The sequence below is a fragment of the Calypte anna genome, chromosome 1 (genome assembly GCF_003957555.1).
Source record: "Calypte anna isolate BGI_N300 chromosome 1, bCalAnn1_v1.p, whole genome shotgun sequence".
In the NCBI taxonomy this organism is placed as follows: domain Eukaryota; kingdom Metazoa; phylum Chordata; class Aves; order Apodiformes; family Trochilidae; genus Calypte; species Calypte anna.
Genome location: NC_044244.1, coordinates 64,026 through 84,030, shown reverse-complemented (window position 1 = coordinate 84,030; position 20,005 = coordinate 64,026). Strand labels below are relative to the sequence as shown.

At 49.0% G+C, this 20,005-nt stretch overlaps 1 protein-coding gene across 1 annotated transcript in view; it reads left to right on the top strand.

The window, feature by feature from the left end:
- The window catches only part of LOC115598734 (putative adenosylhomocysteinase 3), a 33,777-nt gene extending 14,295 nt beyond the window's left edge, over positions 1–19,482 (top strand). Inside the window, exons 6-15 of the mRNA XM_030455812.1 lie at positions 330–446; positions 5,182–5,245; positions 9,420–9,508; positions 12,742–12,812; positions 12,952–13,046; positions 13,835–13,933; positions 15,036–15,104; positions 16,223–16,301; positions 17,365–17,485; positions 19,206–19,482. Coding sequence (XP_030311672.1) covers positions 330–446; positions 5,182–5,245; positions 9,420–9,508; positions 12,742–12,812; positions 12,952–13,046; positions 13,835–13,933; positions 15,036–15,104; positions 16,223–16,301; positions 17,365–17,485; positions 19,206–19,212 — 811 coding nt within the window. The 3' untranslated portion in view covers positions 19,213–19,482. The remainder of the gene's footprint in view (positions 1–329; positions 447–5,181; positions 5,246–9,419; positions 9,509–12,741; positions 12,813–12,951; positions 13,047–13,834; positions 13,934–15,035; positions 15,105–16,222; positions 16,302–17,364; positions 17,486–19,205) is intronic.
- Positions 19,483–20,005: the final 523 nt, after the last annotated feature.

Here is a 20,005-nt window from a genome sequence, read left to right as displayed (position 1 = left end):
TTGGGGGTTTTCTCCTTTGCAGGACGTGAGAAGTTGGTCGTAATATTAAGGGATGAGGAAGGTGGAGTTTGGAGCACCTTCTGTTCTGCTCTTTGGTGGGTTTTTTTTTAGTGAAATGCTTCCTGCCAACCTGGTAGCTCCTCAGTAGGGGAGAGAAATGGGTAGAGATGTTCATGGAAGGAAAAGTGCTGGAATGAGGAGCTCCTAGGGAAAGCTCAGCTCTGACCCTCCAGGTGTCTGCTCCTGACTCCAGCCAAACCAAACACAGCAGTGGAGAGTAAAGAAAGGTTTTTCCACTGATTATCTCTTTCTTGCCATGTTTGTACCAGGCTGTACCAGCTGTCCAAAGCAGGGAAGCTCTGTGTCCCAGCCATGAATGTCAACGACTCAGTCACAAAGCAGAAGTTTGACAATCTGTACTGCTGCAGGGAGTCCATCCTGGATGGGTAAGTACATGGCCACCCAAACAAGGGCCTCTGCTCAGCTTGTGTTGGACCTGGGTCTGTCCTGCCTTCCAGTTCTGATCAGTTGGGATCATTTTTTACCTCTGTCTGGATGGGAACCACCAAAGCATTTTGAGGCAGCAGCTGTGGTCAGAAGGTCCCAATGGAACCTCCCAAAGTTCCAAGCTCCACAAAACACACACAGAGCAGAAAACAAACGGATTTTGTGTTAGTAGGAGGATGATCCTGCAGGGAAGACCTCAGCACCTCCACAAGTCTGGGTTCAGTACGTGCCTGGGGCACATTGGTTCTGTCTCTGCTCCTCTTGGTGTGGGAAGCATTTCTTCTCTCTTCTCAGAGTGTCTGCAAGACACATCAGATATTTCACTGGCCACAGTGCCAGGAGAAGCTCACCAGGGCCCTTCAAGGGCTTCCCATCAGGTTGATGTTGTAGGTGACCTCCATGGTCCCCTCTTGAGGAGCTCCTGTGGTCAGAAGGTCCCAGTGGAACCTCCCAAAGTTCCAAGCTCCACAAAACACACACAGAGCAGAAAACAAATGGATTTTGTGTTAGTAGGAGGATGATCCTGCAGGGAAGACCTCAGCACCTCCACAAGTCTGGGTTCAGTATTTTTAACCCATCTACACACATGCCTGGGGCACACTGGTTCTGTCTCTGCTCCTCTTGGTGTGGGAAGCATTTCTTCTCTCTTCTCAGAGTGTCTGCAAGACACATCAGATATTTCACTGGTCACAGTGCCAGGAGAAGCTCATCTTGACCCTTCAAGGGCTCCCCATCAGGTTGATGTTGTAGGTGACCTCCAAGGTCCCTTCTTGAGGAGCTCCTGTGGTCAGAAGGTCCCAGTGGAACCTCCCAGAGTTCCAAGCTCCACAAAACACACACAGAGCAGAAAACAAATGGATTTTGTGTTAGTAGGAGGATGATCCTGCAGGGAAGACCTCAGCACCTCCACAAGTCTGGGTTCAGTACATGCCTGGGGCACATTGGTTCTGTCTCTGCTCCTCTTGGTGTGGGAAGCATTTCTTCTCTCTTCTCAGAGTGTCTGCAAGACACATCAGATATTTCAGTGGCCACAGTGCCAGGAGAAGCTCATCTTGACCCTTCAAGGGCTTCCCATCAGGGTGATGTTGTAGGTGACCTCCATGGTTCCTTCTTGAGGAGCTCCTGTGGTCAGAAGGTCCCAGTGGAACCTCCCAGAGTTCCAAGCTCCACAAAACACACACAGAGCAGAAAACAAATGGATTTTGTGTTAGTAGGAGGATGATCCTGCAGGGAAGACCTCAGCACCTCCACAAGTCTGGGTTCAGTACATGCCTGGGGCACATTGGTTCTGTCTCTGCTCCTCTTGGTGTGGGAAGCATTTCTTCTCTCTTCTCAGAGTGTCTGCAAGACACATCAGATATTTCAGTGGCCACAGTGCCAGGAGAAGCTCATCTTGACCCTTCAAGGGCTTCCCATCAGGGTGATGTTGTAGGTGACCTCCATGGTTCCTTCTTGAGGAGCTCCTGTGGTCAGAAGGTCCCAGTGGAACCTCCCAGAGTTCCAAGCTCCACAAAACACACACAGAGCAGAAAACAAACGGATTTTGTGTTAGTAGGAGGATGATCCTGCAGGGAAGACCTCAGCACCTCCACAAGTCTGGGTTCAGTACATGCCTGGGGCACACTGGTTCTGTCTCTGCTCCTTGTGGTGTGGGAAGCATTTCTTCTCTCTTCTCAGAGTGTCTGCAAGACACATCAGATATTTCACTGGCCACAGTGCCAGGAGAAGCTCATCTTGACCCTTCAAGGGCTCTCCATTAGGGTGATGTTGTAGGTGACCTCCATGGTCCCTTCTTGAGGAGCTCCTGTGGTCAGAAGGTCCCAATGGAACCTCCCAAAGTTCCAAGCTCCACAAAACACACACAGAGAAGAAAACAAATGGATTTTGTGTTTGCAGGGGGTGATCCTGCAGGGAAGACCTCAGCACCTCCACAAGTCTGGGTTCAGTATTTTTAACCCAGCTACACACATGCCTGGGGCACACTGGTTCTGTCTCTGCTCCTTGTGGTGTGGGAAGCATTTCTTCTCTCTTCTCAGAATGTGTGCAAGACACATCAGGTATTTCATTGGCCACAGTGCCAGGAGAAGCTCATCTTGACCCTTCAAGAGCTCCCCATCAGGTTGATGTTGTAGGTGACCTCCATGGTCCCTTCTTGAGGAGCTGCAGCTCCAGCTCCTGGGTGAAGACTCCAAAAGTCCTCATGGATGACTCAGCTCCTTCTTCCTCTCCCTCTCAGCTTTGTGGCACCAGGATAAGACCCATCTGTGTCTTTTGTGTGTGTGTGAGTCAACCAGCTGCCTCATCACAACATTTTTTAGCTTTTCTACTTCCCACTTTTTTTTTTTTTTTTTTTCCTCTCCTATGAATAGAGGAAAAAAAATAGAGAAAGAAAGAAAACAGAAGAGGTTGTGGTAGGACCCAAAACTTATCCCATGAGAGTTGTGTGTCCAAAGTGTGGGGCTGAATCTGAGGATTAAACTCTGCCACCCAATTTCAGATTGGTCTGGGTTGGAAGGGACCTTAAAGCTCAACCAGTTCCAACCCCCCTGCCATGGGAAGGAACATTTTCCAGCAGCCCAGGTTGCTCCAAGCCCCATCCAAGCTGACCTGAGAGACAGCCAGGGATGGGCTTCACCTTTCCTTCAGCTGAGTGTTAATAAATGGGTGCAGAAGGTGAGGGTTGGTGGCTGCTCTCTCCCCATCCTTCTCCTGCAGGATTTACAGCCAAGAAAAAGACTTTTCAGCCCTTTCTGCTCCCTCCTCCCCCAGAAATTCCAGGCAGGGTTGGGTGGGAATCAATCGCTGAGGGATACGTGGGCACCGGGAACATGATGCATCTTCTGAGGTTGTTGGTCTTGGGATTCAGTGCCAAGTACTTGAAGTTCTGATCTAAGAGTAATTCTCAGTGATCTTTTTATTTCTTTCTTTCTATGTTCCTCTCTTTTTTTTTATTTGTTTTATTTTGGTGGAATTGGGTGGCTGTGTCCTCACTGCCCCCACCACCCAATTTGGTCTTTTCTCTCAAGGAACAAGTGATGGGATGAGAAGAAATGGCCTCAAATTGTACCAGGGGAGGTTTAGGTTGGAGCTGGGGAAGAATTTCTGCCTGGAAAGGGTTGTCAGGGCCTGGCCCAGGCTGCCCAGGGCAGGGCTGGAGTCCCCATCATCCCTGGAGGGGTTTCAGAACCTGGGGATGTGGGGATGAGGGACATGGGGTGGGGGTGGCCTTGGTAAAGTTGAGTGAATGTTGGACTTGATGATCTTAAAAGTCTTGTCCAAGCAGAAAGATTTCATAAATCCATTCACTTGGAACCTCCTTGGGCTGAGGCTTCGTGCTCAGATAAAAGCTGTTGAAACAGCTGTAGGAACAGCGTGGCCAGCAGGTCCAGGGAAGGGATTCTGCCCCTGTGCTCAGCTCTGGTGAGGCCACAGCTTGAGTCCTGTGTCCAGTTCTGGGCCCCTTAGCTCAGGAAGGAGATTGAGGTGCTGGAGCAGGTCCAAAGGAGGCAACTGGGCTGGTGAAGGGACTGGAGCACAGATCCTGTGAGTAGAGGCTGAGGGAGCTGGGGGTGTTGAGGCTGGAGAAGAGGAGGCTCAGGGGAGACCTCATCACTCTCTGCAACTCCCTGAAAGGAGGTTGGAGCCAGGGGGGGGTTGGTCTCTTTTCCCAGGCAACTCTCAGCAAGACAAGAGGGCAGGGTCTCAAGTTGTGCCAGGGGAGGTTTAGGTTGGAGATGAGAAAGAATTTCTTTCTGGAGAGGGTGATCAGGCATTGGAATGGGCTGCCCAGGGAAGTAGTGGATTCTCCGTGTCTGGAGATATTTCCAAAGAGCCTGGATGTGGCACTGAGTGCCATGGGCTGGGAACTGCAGTGGGAGTGGATCAAGGGTTGGACTTGATGAGCTCTGAGGTCCCTCAGCCTCTCCTCAGAGGATCTGTGCTCCAGTCCCTTCACCAGCCCAGTTGCCTCCTTTGGACCTGCTCCAGCACCTCAAGCTCCTTCCTGAGGGGCTGAGAGGCCCAGAACTGGACACAGGACTCAAGCTGTGGCCTCCCCAGAGCTGAGCACAGGGGCAGAATCCCTTCCCTGGACCTGCTGGCCACGCTGTTCCTGAGCCAGCCCAGGATGCCATTGGCCTTCTTGGCCACCTGGGCACACTGCTGGCTCCTCTTCAGCTTCCTGGCAATCCAGACTCCCAGGTCCCTTTCTGCCACTCTGTGCCCAGCCTGGAGCTCCCCATGGGGTTGTTGTGGCCAAAGTGCAGGACCCGGCCCTTGGAATCTTCAACCTCATCCCCTTGGGATCAGCCCAACTCTCCAGTCTGTCCAGGTCCCTCTGCAGAGCCCTCCTGCCTTCCAGCTGATCCACACTCCCCCCAGCTTGGTGTCATCTGTGAATTTGCTGATGATGGACTCAATCCCCTCATCTAAATCATCAATGAAGATATTGAACAGCACTGGGCCCAACACTGATCCCTGGGGGTTCAGGACACCCAAGGCACCCTGGGCTCTGTTGCCCCCTGCAGAGTTGCCCCAAGTGTTTGATTATCCCCAAATTTTAGGTCCATGAGGAGCAGATGTCACCAGGGACTGAGAAATGTCCCCCAAAAATCTTCTTTATCTGCAGAGCTCCCACAGGTCTTGAAATTTGATTTTATTTCTCTATTTTTTCAGGCTCAAGAGGACCACGGACATGATGTTTGGAGGAAAGCAGGTGGTGGTTTGTGGCTACGGGGAGGTAAGGGCCCCGATCTGAAGGTTCTGGATTTGTATTTTTATTTTATTTTATTTTATTTTATTTTGTTTTGTTTTGTTTTGTTTTATTTATATTTTTTATTTTATTTTATTTATTTTATTTTATTTATTTTATTTTATTTTTATTTTATTTTTATTTTATTATTACTTTAATTTTATTTTTTATTTTATTTTATTTTATTTTATTTTATATTTTATTTATTTTATTTTATTTTATTTTTATTTTATTTTTATTTTATTTTATTTTATTTTTTAATTTTATTTTATTTTTATTTTATTTTTATTATTACTTTATTTTATTTCATTTATTTTATTTTATTTTTATTCTATTTTATTTTTATTATTACTTTATTTTTATTTTATTTCTTTCATTTTATTTATTTTATTTTATTTTATATTTTATTTATTTTATTTTTATTTTATTTTTTATTTTATTTTTATTTTATTTTATTTTTAATTTATTTATTTTTTAATTTATTTTTATTATTACTTTATTTTATTTCATTTATTTTATTTTATTTTTATTCTATTTTATTTTATTATTACTTTATTTTTATTTTATTCCTTTCATTTTATTTATTTTATTTTATTTTATATTTTATTTATTTCATTTTCATTTTATTTTTTAATTTTATTTTATTTTTATTTTATTTTATTTTTTATTTTATTTTATTTTTATTTTATTTTTTAATTTTATTTTATTTCTTTTTTTTATTTTATTTTATTTTATTTTTGCATCTCCATCTTTCCCTTGCCTTTACCCCAGGGGATTTGCCCTCACCTCTTGGATTCTCTCTTCAGCCCTGATGGGCTTTGACAAAGATTTTGTTGTTGTTGTTGTATTATTTATAATAATTTCAATTCATTTTGTTTCTTCATTGATTATGTTAATATATTACTTATGTAATATATATAATTAGATGATTATGTTATAATTATATATAATTATATATATTTTTGTATAATATATATTTACATATTTTATATATTATATAATACAGATTTAAAATATAATATATTATATATAAAATATTAATATATAAAATATGTTATATGTTAAAATATGTATTTATATATTTATATAATATATATTTATATATTATATATTATATATAATCATATAATTTATAATTATATATTATAATTATATATTTTGTCTTTTATATTTAATATATAATAAATATAAAATTAAAATTAAAATATAAATAATTAAAATATAAATAATTAAAATCTAGTATATAAAATATATATTATATAATGTATTATATGTAATATTTAATATATATAATTTATATAATATATAATTTATATATTATATATTATATATATTATATATAATGTAGTATTTATATATAATATAATATAATATAATATAATATAATATAAACCATGTTATATATTATCTATAATAAATAATAACTAATATAATAATTAATAATAATAATTTATACTTATTATTTAATATTATATATAAATATATAGTATTATATACTATATATAAACGTATCTACTATATAAATATATATTATTTATAACAATAAATAGTAATATATATTATATAATATTAACCTATAATGATGTAATAATTGTATTAATTTGTATTTATAATCATTTATACAGTAATAATAATTTATTTTATTAACAATAACTCATATTATTAACATTAACTCATATTATTAACAATAATTTATTATTATTAACAATAATTTCTATTATTAACAATAACCTCTATTATTATCAACAACTTCTCTCACCACTTCTCTCATGATTCCTGTTACTACTCGACACTTTCAGTCCCTCTCTACCCCAGCCCAACCTCTCCTCCTGGATCACCCCAAACCCACCAATTCCACCCCAAAACTGAGCTGGTGCCACCAGAGCTGCCCAGAGGGGCCCAGGGGCAGCACCTGGACCTTTGGTGGTTCTGGGTCTGGTGGTTCTGGTGCTGGTGGTTCTCTTTCTGGTGGTTCTGGTGGGTCTGGTTCTGGTGCTGCTGGGTCTGGTTCTGGTGGTTCTGGTTCTGGTGTGTCTGGTGTGTCTGGTTCTGGTGTGTCTGGTTCTGGTGGGTCTGGTTCTGGTGGTTCTCTTTCTGGTGGTTCTCTTTCTGATGGTTCTGGTGGTTCTGCTTCTGGTGGTTGTGCTTCTGGTGGTTCTGGTGCTGCTGGGTCTAGTGGTGCTTGGTCTGGTTCTGGTGGTTCTGGTTCTGGTGGTTCTGGTGCTGCTGGGTCCGGTTCTGGTGGTTCTGGTTCTGGTGGTTCTGGTGGTTCTGGTTCTGGTGGTTCTGGTTCTGGTTCTGGTGGTTCTGGTCTGGTGGTTCTGGTGCTGCTGGGTCTGGTTCTGGTGGTTGTGGTTCTGGTGGTTCTGGTGGTTGTGGTTCTGATGGTTCTGGTCTGGTGGTTCTGGTGCTGCTGGGTCTGGTTCTGGTGGTTCTGGTGCTGGTGGTTTTGCTTCTGGTGGTTCTGGTGCTGCTGGGTCTAGTGGTGCTGGGTCTGGTTCTGGTGCTGCTGGGTCTGGTTCTGGTGGTTCTGGTGGTTCTGGTTCTGGTGGTTCTGGTGGTTCTGGTTCTGATGGTTCTGGTTCTGGTGGGTCTGGTTCTGGTGGTTCTGGTGGTGCTGCTGGGCCTGGTTCTGGTGGTTCTGGTTCTGGTTCTGGTGGTTCTGGTTCCAGTGGTTCTGGTGCTTCTGGGTCTGGTTCCGATGGTTCTGGTGGTGCTGCTGGATCTGGTTCTGGTGGTTCTGCTTCTGGTGGTTCTGGTTCTGGTGGGTCTGGTTCCGGTGGTTCTGCTGGGTCTGGTTCTGGTGGTGCTGGTTCTGGTGGTGCTGGGTCTGGTTCTGGTGGGTCTGGTTCTGGTTCTGGTGGTTCTGCTTCTGGTGGTTCTGGTTCTGGTGGTTCTGGTGGTTCTGCTTCTGGTGTTTCCGGTGGTTCTGCTTCTGGTGGTTCTGGTGCTGGTGCTGGTGGTTCTGATGCTGCTGGGTCTGGTGGTTCTGGTGCTGGTGGGTCTGGTTCTGGTTCTGGTGCTGCTGGGTCTGGTGCTGCTGGGTCTGGTTCTGGTGGTTCTGCTGCTGGTGGTTCTGCTTCTGGTGGTTCTGGTTCTGGTGGTTCTGGTGTTGCTGGGTCTGGTAGTTCTGGTGCTGCTGGTTCTGGTTCTGGTGGGTCTGGTGGGTCTGGTGGGTCTGGTTCCGGTGGTTCTGGTTCTGGTGGTTCTGGTGGTTCTGGTGGTTCTGGTGGGTCTGGTGGGTCTGGTTGGTCTGGTTCTGGTGGTTCTGGTGGTTCTGGTGTGTCTGGTTCTGGTGGTTCTGGTTCTGGTTGGTCTGGTTCTGGTGGTTCTGGTGGTTCTGGTGTGTCTGGTTCTGGTGGTTCTGGTTCTGGTGGTTCTGGTGCTGTTGGTTCTGGTGCTGCTGGGTCTGGTTCTGGTGGTTCTGGTTCTGGTGGTTCTGGTGCTGGTGGTTCTGCTTCTGGTGGTTCTGCTTTTGGTGCTGCTGGGTCTGGTGCTGCTGGGTCTGGTTCTGGTGGTTCCAGTTCTGGTGGTTCTGGTGCTGCTGGGTCTGGTTCTGGTGGTTCCGGTCCTGGTGGTTCTGGTGCTGGTGGTTCTGCTTCTGGTGGTTTTGCTTCTGGTGGTTTTGGTGCTGCTGGGTCTGGCTCTGGTGTGTCTGGTGTGTCTGGTTCTGGTGGTTCTGGTTCTGGTGGTTCTGCTGGGTCTGGTTCTGGTGGTGCTGGTGGTTCTGGTTCTGGTGGGTCTGGTTCTGGTGGTTCTGCTGGTTCTGGTTCTGGTTCTGGTGGTTCTGGTTCTGGTGGTTCTGCTAGTTCTGGTTCTGGTGGTTCTGGTGGTTTTGGTGCTGCTGGGTCTGGCTCTGGTGGTTCTGCTTCTGGTGGTTTTGGTGCTGCTGGGTCTGGTTCTGGTGGTCCTGGTGGGTCTGGTTCTGGTGGGTCTGGTTCTGGTGGTTCTGGTGCTGCTGGTTCTGGTTCTGGTGGTTCCGGTTCTGGTGGTTCCGGTTCTGGTGGTTCTGGTGCTGGTGGTTCTGCTTCTGGTGGTTTTGGTGCTGCTGGGTCTGGTTCTGGTGGGTCTGGTGGTTCTGGTGGTTCTGGTTCTGCTGGGTCTGGTTCTGGTGGTTCTGGTTCTGGTTCTGGTGGTTCTGACCCGCGCTGTGTCCCGGCAGGTGGGGAAGGGTTGCTGCGCTGCGCTGAAGGCGATGGGAGCGATCCCGTACGTGACCGAGATCGACCCGATCTGTGCCCTGCAGGCCTGGTGAGTGCTGAGCGGCTGCGGCTGCGGCCTCGAGTCTCCTGTGTGCCCTGGGGGGGTTTTCCTTTTTTTCCTTTTTTTTCTTTTTTTTCTTTTCTTTTTCTTCTTTTTTTCTTTAATTTTTTTCTTTTTTTCTTTTTTCTTTTATTTCCTTTTTTATTTCCTTTTTTATTTCCTTTTTTATTTCCTTTTTTTCCTTTTATTTCTTTTCTTTTTTTCCTTTTCCCTTTTTCCTTTTTCTTTTTTCTTCCTTCTTTCTTCTTTTCTCTTTTTTCTTTTTCCTTTTTTTCCCTTTTTATTTCGTTTTCTTTTTTCTTTTTTTTCCTTTCATTTCTTCCCTTTTTTCCCCTTTTGTTTCTTTTTATTTTCTTTTTTTCTCCTTTCTTTCCGTTTTCTTTTTTTTCCTTTTATTTCTTTTTCTTTTTTCCTTTTTCTCCTTTTTCCCTTTTCTTTTCTTTTCTTCTTTTTTCCTTTTTTTCTTTTATTTTTCTTTCTTTTTTTTCTTTTTTCCTTCTTTTCTTCTTTTCTTCTTTTTTCTTTTATTTTTTCTTTTTTTCCCTTTCTTCTCTTTTTCCTTTTTTCTTTTTTCTTTTTCTTTTTTTTCTTTTTTCCCTTTTTGTTTCTTTTTCTTTTTTCTTTTTTCCTTTATTTCTTCTTATTTTGTTTTTCCTTTTTTCTTTTTCTTTTCTTTTTTCTCTTTTCTTTCCTTTTTCCTTTTTCTTTTTTCCTTTTATTTCTTTTCCTTTTCTCTTTTTTCTTTTCTTTTTTTTCCTTTTATTTCTTTTCTTTTTCTTCTTTTTTTGCTTTCTTTCTTTTTTTCCTTTTCTTCTTTTCTTTTTTTTTCTTTTTTTCTTTTTTCTTTTCTTTTTTCTTTTTTTTTTCATTTTATTTATTTTCTTTTTCTTTTTTTCTCTTGTTTTCTTTTTTTCTTTTTCCTTTTCTTTTTTTTTTTTTTTCCTTTTTTCCAAGAAAACCACAACCACAGCATGCTGGGCAGTGGTGCCTCCCCAGAGAGATGCTGAGGAGGGGCTTGTTCTGCTGGGGAGGGGGTTGTGGCTTCTCAGCACCCTTGGAGGGCTCCCAGCTCCTTCCTATGGCCAGAAAAGGTCCCTGCACTAAAACATCATCCAGGCTGCCCCATGAGCCAGCTCCCAAAATCACCACGGTGGCCAAGAGCTCAACAGCAGAGGCTTGAAAGAGCTTTAATGGCAGAGAAGCAACAAATGGGTTGGGAGGGACCTCAAAGCTCCTCCAGTCCCAACCCCCTGCATGGGCAGGGACCCCTCACCCAGCCCAGGGGGCTCCAAACCCACCCAAGGTGTCCATGAAAGCTTCCAGGGATGAAGGAACCCTAATTAATGCTCCTCGACTTAATGAGCATGGAATCCTGGCAGGGTTTGGGTTGGAGGGGACCTTAAAGCTCCTCCAGTCCCAAGGGGACAATCCAGAGACCCCTCCCCCAGCCCAGGGGGCTCCAAGCCCCATCCAACCTTCAACACCTCCAGGGATGGGGCAGCCACAGCTTCTGGGGGCAACCTGGGCACCCAAGGGCTCAGCACCCTCACCCCAAAGAATTTCTCCCTCCCTCCCTCCCCAAGAAATAGAATCCTGGGATGGGTTGGGTTGGAAGAGAACGGAAAGCTCAGCTGATTCCAACCCCCCTGCCATGGGCAGGGACAACTCCCTCCCAGATTGCTCCAAGCCCCATCCAACCTGGCTTTGAACACTGCCAGGGATGGGGCAGAGACTCTTTTCCTGGGCAACCTGGTTCTAAAGCTCAGCACCCTCACCCCAAACTATTTCTCCCTCCCTCCCTCCCTGCCTGCCCAAGATCTCCTCTCCATCTCCCCTCTCCCAGCTCCAAACCCTTCCCCCTCGCAGGGTCCCATCCCTCCAGGCCCTTGTCCCAAGTCCCTCCCCAGCTTTCCTGGAGCCCCTTCAGGCACTGGAAGGTGCTCTAAGGTCTCCCCATTGCAGCCTTCTCTTCTCCAGCCTCAACACCCCCAACTCTCTCAGCCTGTCCTGGTAGGAGACAGGATTGGAAGTATGGAATAAGATGGCTTGAAAGGATGTCAGGGAGGGAAGGGGGACCTTGGCAGAGCAACCTGGGGCTTTGCTGGGGTATTTTGGGTTCTCTGATCACCCACCCCTCACAAACCTCCCCCTTGGTATCCCTGGGATCTCCCCTTGCAATCCCAGCTCATTCCCTCCAGGGGAAGGAAGGAGCTTTTGGTGCTGGGATGCTGCTTCCCCATCCCAAGGCAGGATGTGGGGAGGGAGGAGGGAAGCAGAGACCCCAAAACCACCCGGAGAAGAATTCAGCCCTCAGCCTCTTCCTACCAGCAAGCTCCCAGAGGCTCAGGAAACTCAGGAGCCCTGCTTCATTAGCAGAGCTGATCAGCTTCCCATTTTGCTTGGCAACCTTTCCAAGTGGCACATCCAGCATCCCTGACATTAATTTGGTGCTGAATTTGGTGTTTTACAGCCAAAACCTTTCCCTGCCTCTGCAGCAAAGCAGCCTGCAGCCCCTCTCCTGAGGAGTCTGCAGTGGAGGAAAAGAAACAGCAAATGGGACAGACACAGGAAAAGAATTACTTTTTTTTTAATATATATATATATAGTAACTGTAACTTTTCAGCTTGTCAGAAGCACAGAAATAAGGTTTTTTTGGGGGCAGGAGGGCTGTCAACAAATGCTAAAAAAACCCAAGCCTGCCCTTGTTACCTGATGCTCTGGGTGCACCTTGTTGGGTGAAAGCAGGGAAGAGGTGAGTGCTGCACAACTCCTAAAGCTCCTGGAGATGCCCACACAGGTATTTCCCAAGTTAATGATGGGTTTTGGGGTGCTGGGGTGGGACTGGAGACGATCTCAATCTGGATCAGGCAGGATTCTGTCCCAGGATCTGCAGCTGCTGGGTGTGCTCTGCAGGAGGAGCAGCTTTGAACAAGCTGTCTCAGTTGGCAGTGGGGATTTGCAGGTGTGGAGCCTCAGCAGAAAACCCTGATTTTCTTTTCACTTCTCCCCACAAGTCCCAAACCCTCTGGCTTTGCTCCAGAAACCCCCCTGGTGGGCTGGGACACATGGGCCTTGGCCTGGCCACGCTCTGGTGTTAGGAAAGGAAAATGAGTGTCTGAAAAACAATTAATGGGTTGTTTTGGGCTTTTTTTTTTTCCTCCCTATTTCTGGCATGTTTTTCCTGCTTCTCAAACTCCTTTCCTCCCCACCTCTCCTTTCAGCATGGATGGATTCAGGCTTGTGAAGCTCAATGAAGTCATCAGACAAGTTGACATCGTCATCACCTGCACAGGTACATGGGCCCCAGGGAGGGAGGAGGGGGCACAGCTCATGACCGAGTCCATCTTTTTCCAAAGGAAAGGGTAAAATAAAAAATAAAATGATGGGGAGAGGGAACATGGGTGATCATTACAGATATCACTGTCTGGCAGGGAACAAGAACGTGGTGACCAGGGAACATCTGGACCGGATGAAGAACGGCTGCATTGTCTGCAACATGGGGCACTCCAACACGGAGATTGATGTGGTGAGCAGGGGAGGAGTGTTGGGAGCAGGGATGGCTGGGCTGGTGCAGCTTTTGGGAGCCTTTTCCATCTGTGTCTGACTGGTGCCACATCAGCAAGCACCTGGGAGGAGAGAAAATAATCCACTGCTCCCCGTGCCAGCGTTGTTCCTGAGATCCTAAGTGATGCCAGGAAGCCAGACGAGCTGCTGGCGTAGTGTTTGGTGTCCACCAGCATCACTCCTTCCCCTGGAGAGTCAGCAAACTGTTGGATTCATGACCCTAAAGGTCCTTTCCAACCCAAACGATTCCCTGGTTCTTTGAGTCGCCGTCTCCAGCTCTTCTGCTTTCCTGTTCCTGTCCCAGTAAGACCCAGCCAAAAGTTCCTCACACTCAAGCTCACCAAAATGGGCTGATCCGTGCCTAGAGAGGAGCAGAAAACCAGGAGGGTCTTGTCTGAGGGTGAGGGAGAATTCCTTGGGCAAGCCCAAGGGCTTAAAACCATTTTCCGGGCTGCTGTGAGCCCACCTGGCTGGGAAGAAGTGATCAACCATGACCTGGAATCCTCTTCAGCCAGAAAAGCTTGAACAAGACGTTGTCCCGGGAGCTTTGATGTGCTGGAATCATAAAAATAATCCCAGGTTCTGATTCATGAAGGTTTCATTGGATTGGGACTCCAACCAGACCTAAAGGAAGCTATGAGCTCAGGACAAGAAGCTGCTTCCTCTTCACTTCCCTATTATGTAGGTTTTTTGGTCTTTTGCCAGAACTTTGAACTTTATTAATGTGTTTTGTTTTGTTTTTTTTCCCAGGCCAGCCTGCGTACCCCTGAGCTGACCTGGGAGAGGGTGAGGTCTCAGGTGGACCATGTCATCTGGCCAGATGGGAAGAGAATAGTCCTTCTGGCAGAGGTGAGTGGCAGGCAGAGGAGCAGGGATTGCAACCTGGTCTCTGCTGGTGGAGGAAGAAATGAAAGTTTGGATGGGCAAAGCAGAGCCAGAAATCCTCTCTTTGGGGCTCAGCAGCTCAGCCTCTGGCTGGAAGGTTTGGTGGCATTACAGAAAAAGCTGCGGGTTTCTTTATCCCACTCCCAGGGTATGGATCTGGGGGTGCTGATCCTGGAGCAGAGGAGGCTGAGGGGAGACCTTGTGGCTCTCTGCAACCCCCTGAGAGGAGGTTGGAGCCAGGGGGGGTCGGGCTCTGCTCCCAAGGAACAAGAGATGGGACAAGAGGAACTTTGGGCACAACTCAAGTTGTGCCAGGGGAGGTTTAGGTTGGAGATGAGAAAGAATTTCTTTCTGGAGAGGGTGATCAGGCATTGGAATGGGCTGCCCAGGGAAGTAGTGGATTCTCCGTGTCTGGAGAGATTTCCAAAGAGCCTGGATGTGGCACTGAGTGCCATGGGCTGGGAACTGCAGTGGGAGTGGATCAAGGGTTGGACTTGATGATCTCTGAGGTCCCTCCAACCCAGCCAATTCTATGATTCTATGATTCTACCTGGGGGTGTTGATCCTGGAGCAGAGGAGGCTGAGGGGAGACCCTGTGGCTCTCTGCAACCCCCTGAGAGGAGGTTGGAGCCAGGGGGGGTCGGGCTCTGCTCCCAAGGAACAAGGGATGGGACAAGAGGAGCTTTTGGCACAACTCAAGTTGTGCCAGGGGAGGTTTAGGTTGGAGCTGGGGAAGAATTTCTGCCTGGAAAGGGTTGTCAGGGCCTGGCCCAGGCTGCCCAGGGCAGGGCTGGAGTCCCCATCATCCCTGGAGGGGTTTCAGAGCCCTGGAGATGTGGGGATGGGGGACATGGGGTGGGGGGTGATCTTGGCACTTCTGGGATAAACGTTTGGACTCCGTGATCCACCTGAGAGTTCTTTTCCAACCAGAACTGTCCCGTGATTCTCCTAAGTGGTGTTTCAGCCCTGAAGGGACACGTTTCACTGGTGGTTCCTGTACCTCCTGTAGGGTCAGGAGTTGGCTTTGGTGCCATCCTGAGGTAACTGCCACTTTTTTCCTTCCCAGGGCCGCCTGCTGAACCTGAGCTGCTCCACCGTCCCCACCTTCGTCCTCTCCATCACTGCCACCACACAGGTGAGTGGGGTTTGGGCTCCTCTCCCTCCCTGCTGGGCAGCAGTCACTCAGTGTTGACTCCACGAGGTTCAGGACCGGCATGGCAACCGAGCCCGGGCCACTTGGGCCATCAGCTCCTGGACACCAAGGTGGTGGACGGCTGTCAGGGTTTAACACTGCCCTGGCAATTAAACTGAATAACAGATGCTCTCTATTAATCTATCTCTCCTCCTTGATAAAGAAAGGAGAGAATAAGGGAGAGAGACTGATGGGTTGGAAACTAAACCACACAACTTTAATGAAACAGGAATGAGAAATAGGGAAAATTACTAAATCTATACAAATATACAGGAAAATGGATACCACATTCCTTCCCCCTTTCCCCCAAGAACTCTCCCATCCCCACTGAGGCTGCAGGGCAGCCCTGGGAAAGTCCAGGCTGGACTCCTGGAGTCGGCAGCAGTTGGGAGCTGGAGGCAGGAACACACAGATTCAGGCTGGGATGGATCAGGAGCACAGGCAGAGGAATGGACGGGATCCTTCCAGGATGCCAGGTGAAGGAAGGGAAGCAGGAAAGCAGGAAAGCAGGAAATCCAGCTTGGCCCTCATGATGCCTCAAATTTATACTGAGTATGATGTATATGGGATGGAATACTCTGTTTGGTCAATTCTGGCATCTATCTTGTCTGTTCCTCCCCAAAGCAGGGCTGCAGGTGGGACCTCTTTATCCTCCTGGATGGTAAAATGTTTTCCTCAGAGCTGAGCAGTGTCCTTGGCTCTGCACACCAGTCTCCAGCAGAAACTCTAAACATCAAGTGTTATCAATCCTAGAAGCACACACTGTCTGAGAAACTTGCTGTTAATTTCAGCAAGTGCAACTACTTACAAGAGACTGAGCTGAAAGCAAAAGTACAAGACAGAAAATCACCTTTATCCTGGCCCAAACCAGGACAACGGCAAAATGGCGTTTCTTCACAGGTGGTACAGCCTTCTATAACTTGGGTTTACAACCTCATTCCAGTCTGCTTACATCACTTATCTAACTGCTGATAAGAGAGGGGTCTTCCTGTACAGCACGGTATCTTCCGACCACCAGACCCTATCTAACTACAACTTACCTGAGTCTTTTCTCCACCCAGGCCCTGGCTCTGATAGAGCTCTACAACGCTCCCGAAGGCCGCTACAAGCAAGACGTGTACCTCCTGCCCAAGAAAATGGGTAAAGGGGCCCTGGGTGCCTTCTCTGGTTTCACTTGGAGGTGGATCAGGGGGGGAGGTTTTGGGAGCCGGGGCAGGGCAGCCTCCAGGGTTCTCTGGTTGACCTCCCTGCCAAGCTCCGGCTCTCCCGGTGAGTTCTTCCCTGAGCTCTCCACGGGAATCCAGCTGCAGGGACGGGGGGGATTGTCACGGAGGGATTCCCTGCCAGCAGAGCTGAGAGGAAACGGAGGCTCTGACCAGCAGCTCTGCCAGCAGAACCCCCTCCTGATGACACAAGCTGGCCACGCTTTTACTGCAAAATCAGACTTTTCTGGGGGACCTCGCTCTCTATGACCCCCTGAGGGGAGGTTGGAGCCAGGGGGGGTCGGGCTCTGCTCCCAGGGAATGAGGGATGGGACAAGAGGAACTTTTGGCACAACTCAAGTTGTGCCAGGGAGGTTTGGGTTGGAGCTGGGGAAGAATTTCTCCCTGGAAAGGGTTGTCAGGGCCTGGCCCAGGCTGCCCAGGGCAGGGCTGGAGTCCCCATCATCCCTGGAGGGGATTCAGACTCTGGGGATGTGGGGATGAGGGATGTGGGCTCAGGGTGGCCCGGGAAGGGAGTCGATGACCTTAAAGGTCCTTCCCAACCCAAATCATTCTGGGATTCTAGGATTTTTGATGTTAGTTGTGCTTTTGGAGACCAGGTGCAGCTCGTCCCTGGCTGTCACCTCCCAGACAGAAATACCCAGTGGCTCCCATGCCACCAGAGCTCCCCAGCTTGCCCGAGGCTTCCCACAGCAGCAGACCCAGGAGTATTTTTTAGGCACATCGATAGAAATACACACCCGTAGAAGGCTATTTCAGCAAGCACCCTCGAAGGGTAGTTCAGAGCAAGGTTTTTTCCTCCTCTAGCCGAGCAGAGGCGAGAGCCTGTCTGGTTCTCTCCCCTCGGGGCAAGAAGCTGTCCTGTGATTCAGCGGGGAGGGCCCGAGGGGCGATGCCGTTCCCGGCCGGGGGCTTTAGGGACCTGGAGCCTTGCCTTCCCCTCCTCCTTCTCCCGCTAACAAGCTCCGGGATCGTTTCAGATGAGTACGTGGCCAGCCTTCACCTCCCAACCTTTGATGCCCACCTGACAGAATTAACAGACGAACAAGCGAAATACCTGGGCCTGAACAAGAACGGACCTTTCAAACCAAACTACTACAGGTGCGGCTCCCCAACCTCTCTCCTTTTCCTGCCACCGGTGTCTGGGGGGGCGGGAGGGTTCCATCTCACCCTGAGAAGACCCCTCGGGGCTTTCCGAGAACTCCCGGTCTGGCCAGGACGGGGCTGGAGCTGTGGCACGGAGCCCTTGGCAGGACGGGAGCGCTTTGGCTCTGGCAGCAGCTGTCCCCCCCGACGTGGCAAAAGACAGAGCGGTGCCACCAGGCCAGCCGGGGGGACGGCTTTATCCTTCAAAAAGTTCGACGGAGGATGAGCTCAGCTCCCCAGCCCTCCTCCTCCTCCTCCTCCCACAGCGCGGGCTGTGCCCGTCGCCCCCCAGAATCAAAACAAGTTTTAGGGTGAGCCCTCGGATCGCTGCCGTGTCTGGGCTGACGTGTCACAGCCGGAGCTGCGACGTGGGGGTTTTTTTAAGCATTTTGTGGCATTTGTGTGTGGGTGGGGGGGGGGAGATGGGGACCGAGTCCCTTTCTAAATCATTTCTTTCCTTGGGGTTCCGAAACGCACTGAGCTGATGCCGGGGGAGCTTCCCATCTCTTCCCCCCGAGCTGCTCACCGAACCCCTCGGTTTTTTTCCTCTCCTTTCCCCCCGAGCTGCTCACCGAACCCCTCGGGTTTTTTCCTCTCCTTTCCCCCCGAGCTGCTCACCGAACCCCTCGGGTTTTTTTCCTCTCCTTTCCCCCCGAGCTGCTCACCGAACCCCTCGGGTTTTTTCCTCTCCTTTCCCGATGAGCTGCTCACCGAACCCCTCGGTTTTTTTCCTCTCCTTTCCCCCGAGCTGTTCACTGAACCCCTCGGTTTTTTTTCCTCTCCTTTCCCCCCGAGCTGCTCACCGAACCCCTCGGGTTTTTTCCTCTCCTTTCCCCCGAGCTGCTCACCGAACCCCTCGGGTTTTTTCCTCTCCTTTCCCCCCGAGCTGCTCACCGAACCCCTCGGGTTTTTTCCTCTCCTTTCCCGATGAGCTGCTCACCGAACCCCTCGGTTTTTTTCCTCTCCTTTCCCCCCGAGCTGCTCACCGAACCCCTCGGTTTTTTTCCTCTCCTTTCCCGATGAGCTGCTCACCGAACCCCTCGGTTTTTTTCCTCTCCTTTCCCCCCGAGCTGCTCACCGAACCCCTCGGTTTTTTTCCTCTCCTTTCCCCCCGAGCTGTTCACTGAACCCCTCGGTTTTTTTCCTCTCCTTTCCCCCCGAGCTGCTCACCGAACCCCTCGGGTTTTTTCCTCTCCTTTCCCGATGAGCTGCTCACCGAACCCCTCGGTTTTTTTCCTCTCCTTTCCCCCCGAGCTGTTCACTGAACCCCTCGGGTTTTTTCCTCTCCTTTTCCCCCCGAGCTGCTCACCGAACCCCTCGGGTTTTTTCCTCTCCTTTCCCCCCGAGCTGCTCACCGAACCCCTCGGGTTTTTTCCTCTCCTTTCCCTCCGAGCTGCTCACCGAACCCCTCGGGTTTTTTCCTCTCCTTTCCCCCCGAGCTGCTCACCGAACCCCTCGGGTTTTTTCCTCTCCTTTTCCCCCCGAGCTGCTCACCGAACCCCTCGGGTTTTTTCCTCTCCTTTCCCCCCGAGCTGCTCACCGAACCCCTCGGGTTTTTTCCTCTCCTTTCCCTCCGAGCTGCTCACCGAACCCCTCGGGTTTTTTCCTCTCCTTTCCCCCCGAGCTGCTCACCGAACCGCTCGGTTTTTTTCCCCTCTCCTTCTCCCCTCCCCAGATATTAAGTTCCTGCCGCCGCTGCGTCCCGGAGAACCGCGAGGAACAAGAGCCCAGATCTTTTCTCAACTCCCGGACAGGATGAAGCAGCACGAGTTTCCTAGGTCAGAGCTGGGCTTGCTCCCGCAGCAGGCGCTGTGGTTTAGGTTATTTATTTATTACATTAGAACGCTGTATGTGCGGCCGCTGCCACTGGCGCTCGTCCCGCTGCGGGACTGGGATGCGGTGGAGTTCTTTCCCTTCGTTTCGTTTCGTTTCGTTTTAGTTTTGGTTCTCTTGGGGTCGTTCTTTTTTTTTTTTTTTTTTTTTTTTTTTTTTTTTTTTTTTCGGGGCCGGGGGGAGAGGCGAGGAAGCAGCTGGTGGAAAGGAAAGAAGGAGCGGAAGGCTTCGTCGGACGCGCACGACGGGACCCGCGGGGGGGGACCCAGCTCGGAGGTCGGACGTCGCTTTTGCTTTTGGTTTCCTGCCCGTCGCAGAGCTTCTGCCAGCCGAGCAGGACCCTGGCAGGAGTGCGACCCGACGGGAGAGGAAGGCCAGCTTTGGGTTTTCCACGCCCTTTGTTAAATCCTCGTCGGGACCGACCGAGGGGCCCCCTCGGCGGCGATGCGGCCGGCGCCGGAGAAACCCCTCGGGATCCTTTGGAGCTCTTGTCGACCTCTCCGAGGGACGGCTCCACCGGGGACCTGGCGAGCTTTTGCCTTGGCACTGCGGGAAGCTGTGACGAAGGGGTCTGGCCGTTGGCGGGGACGGGATCCGGGAGGGCGGAGGTGGTGGTGGTGGTGGCTGGGTCCTGCTCTACCC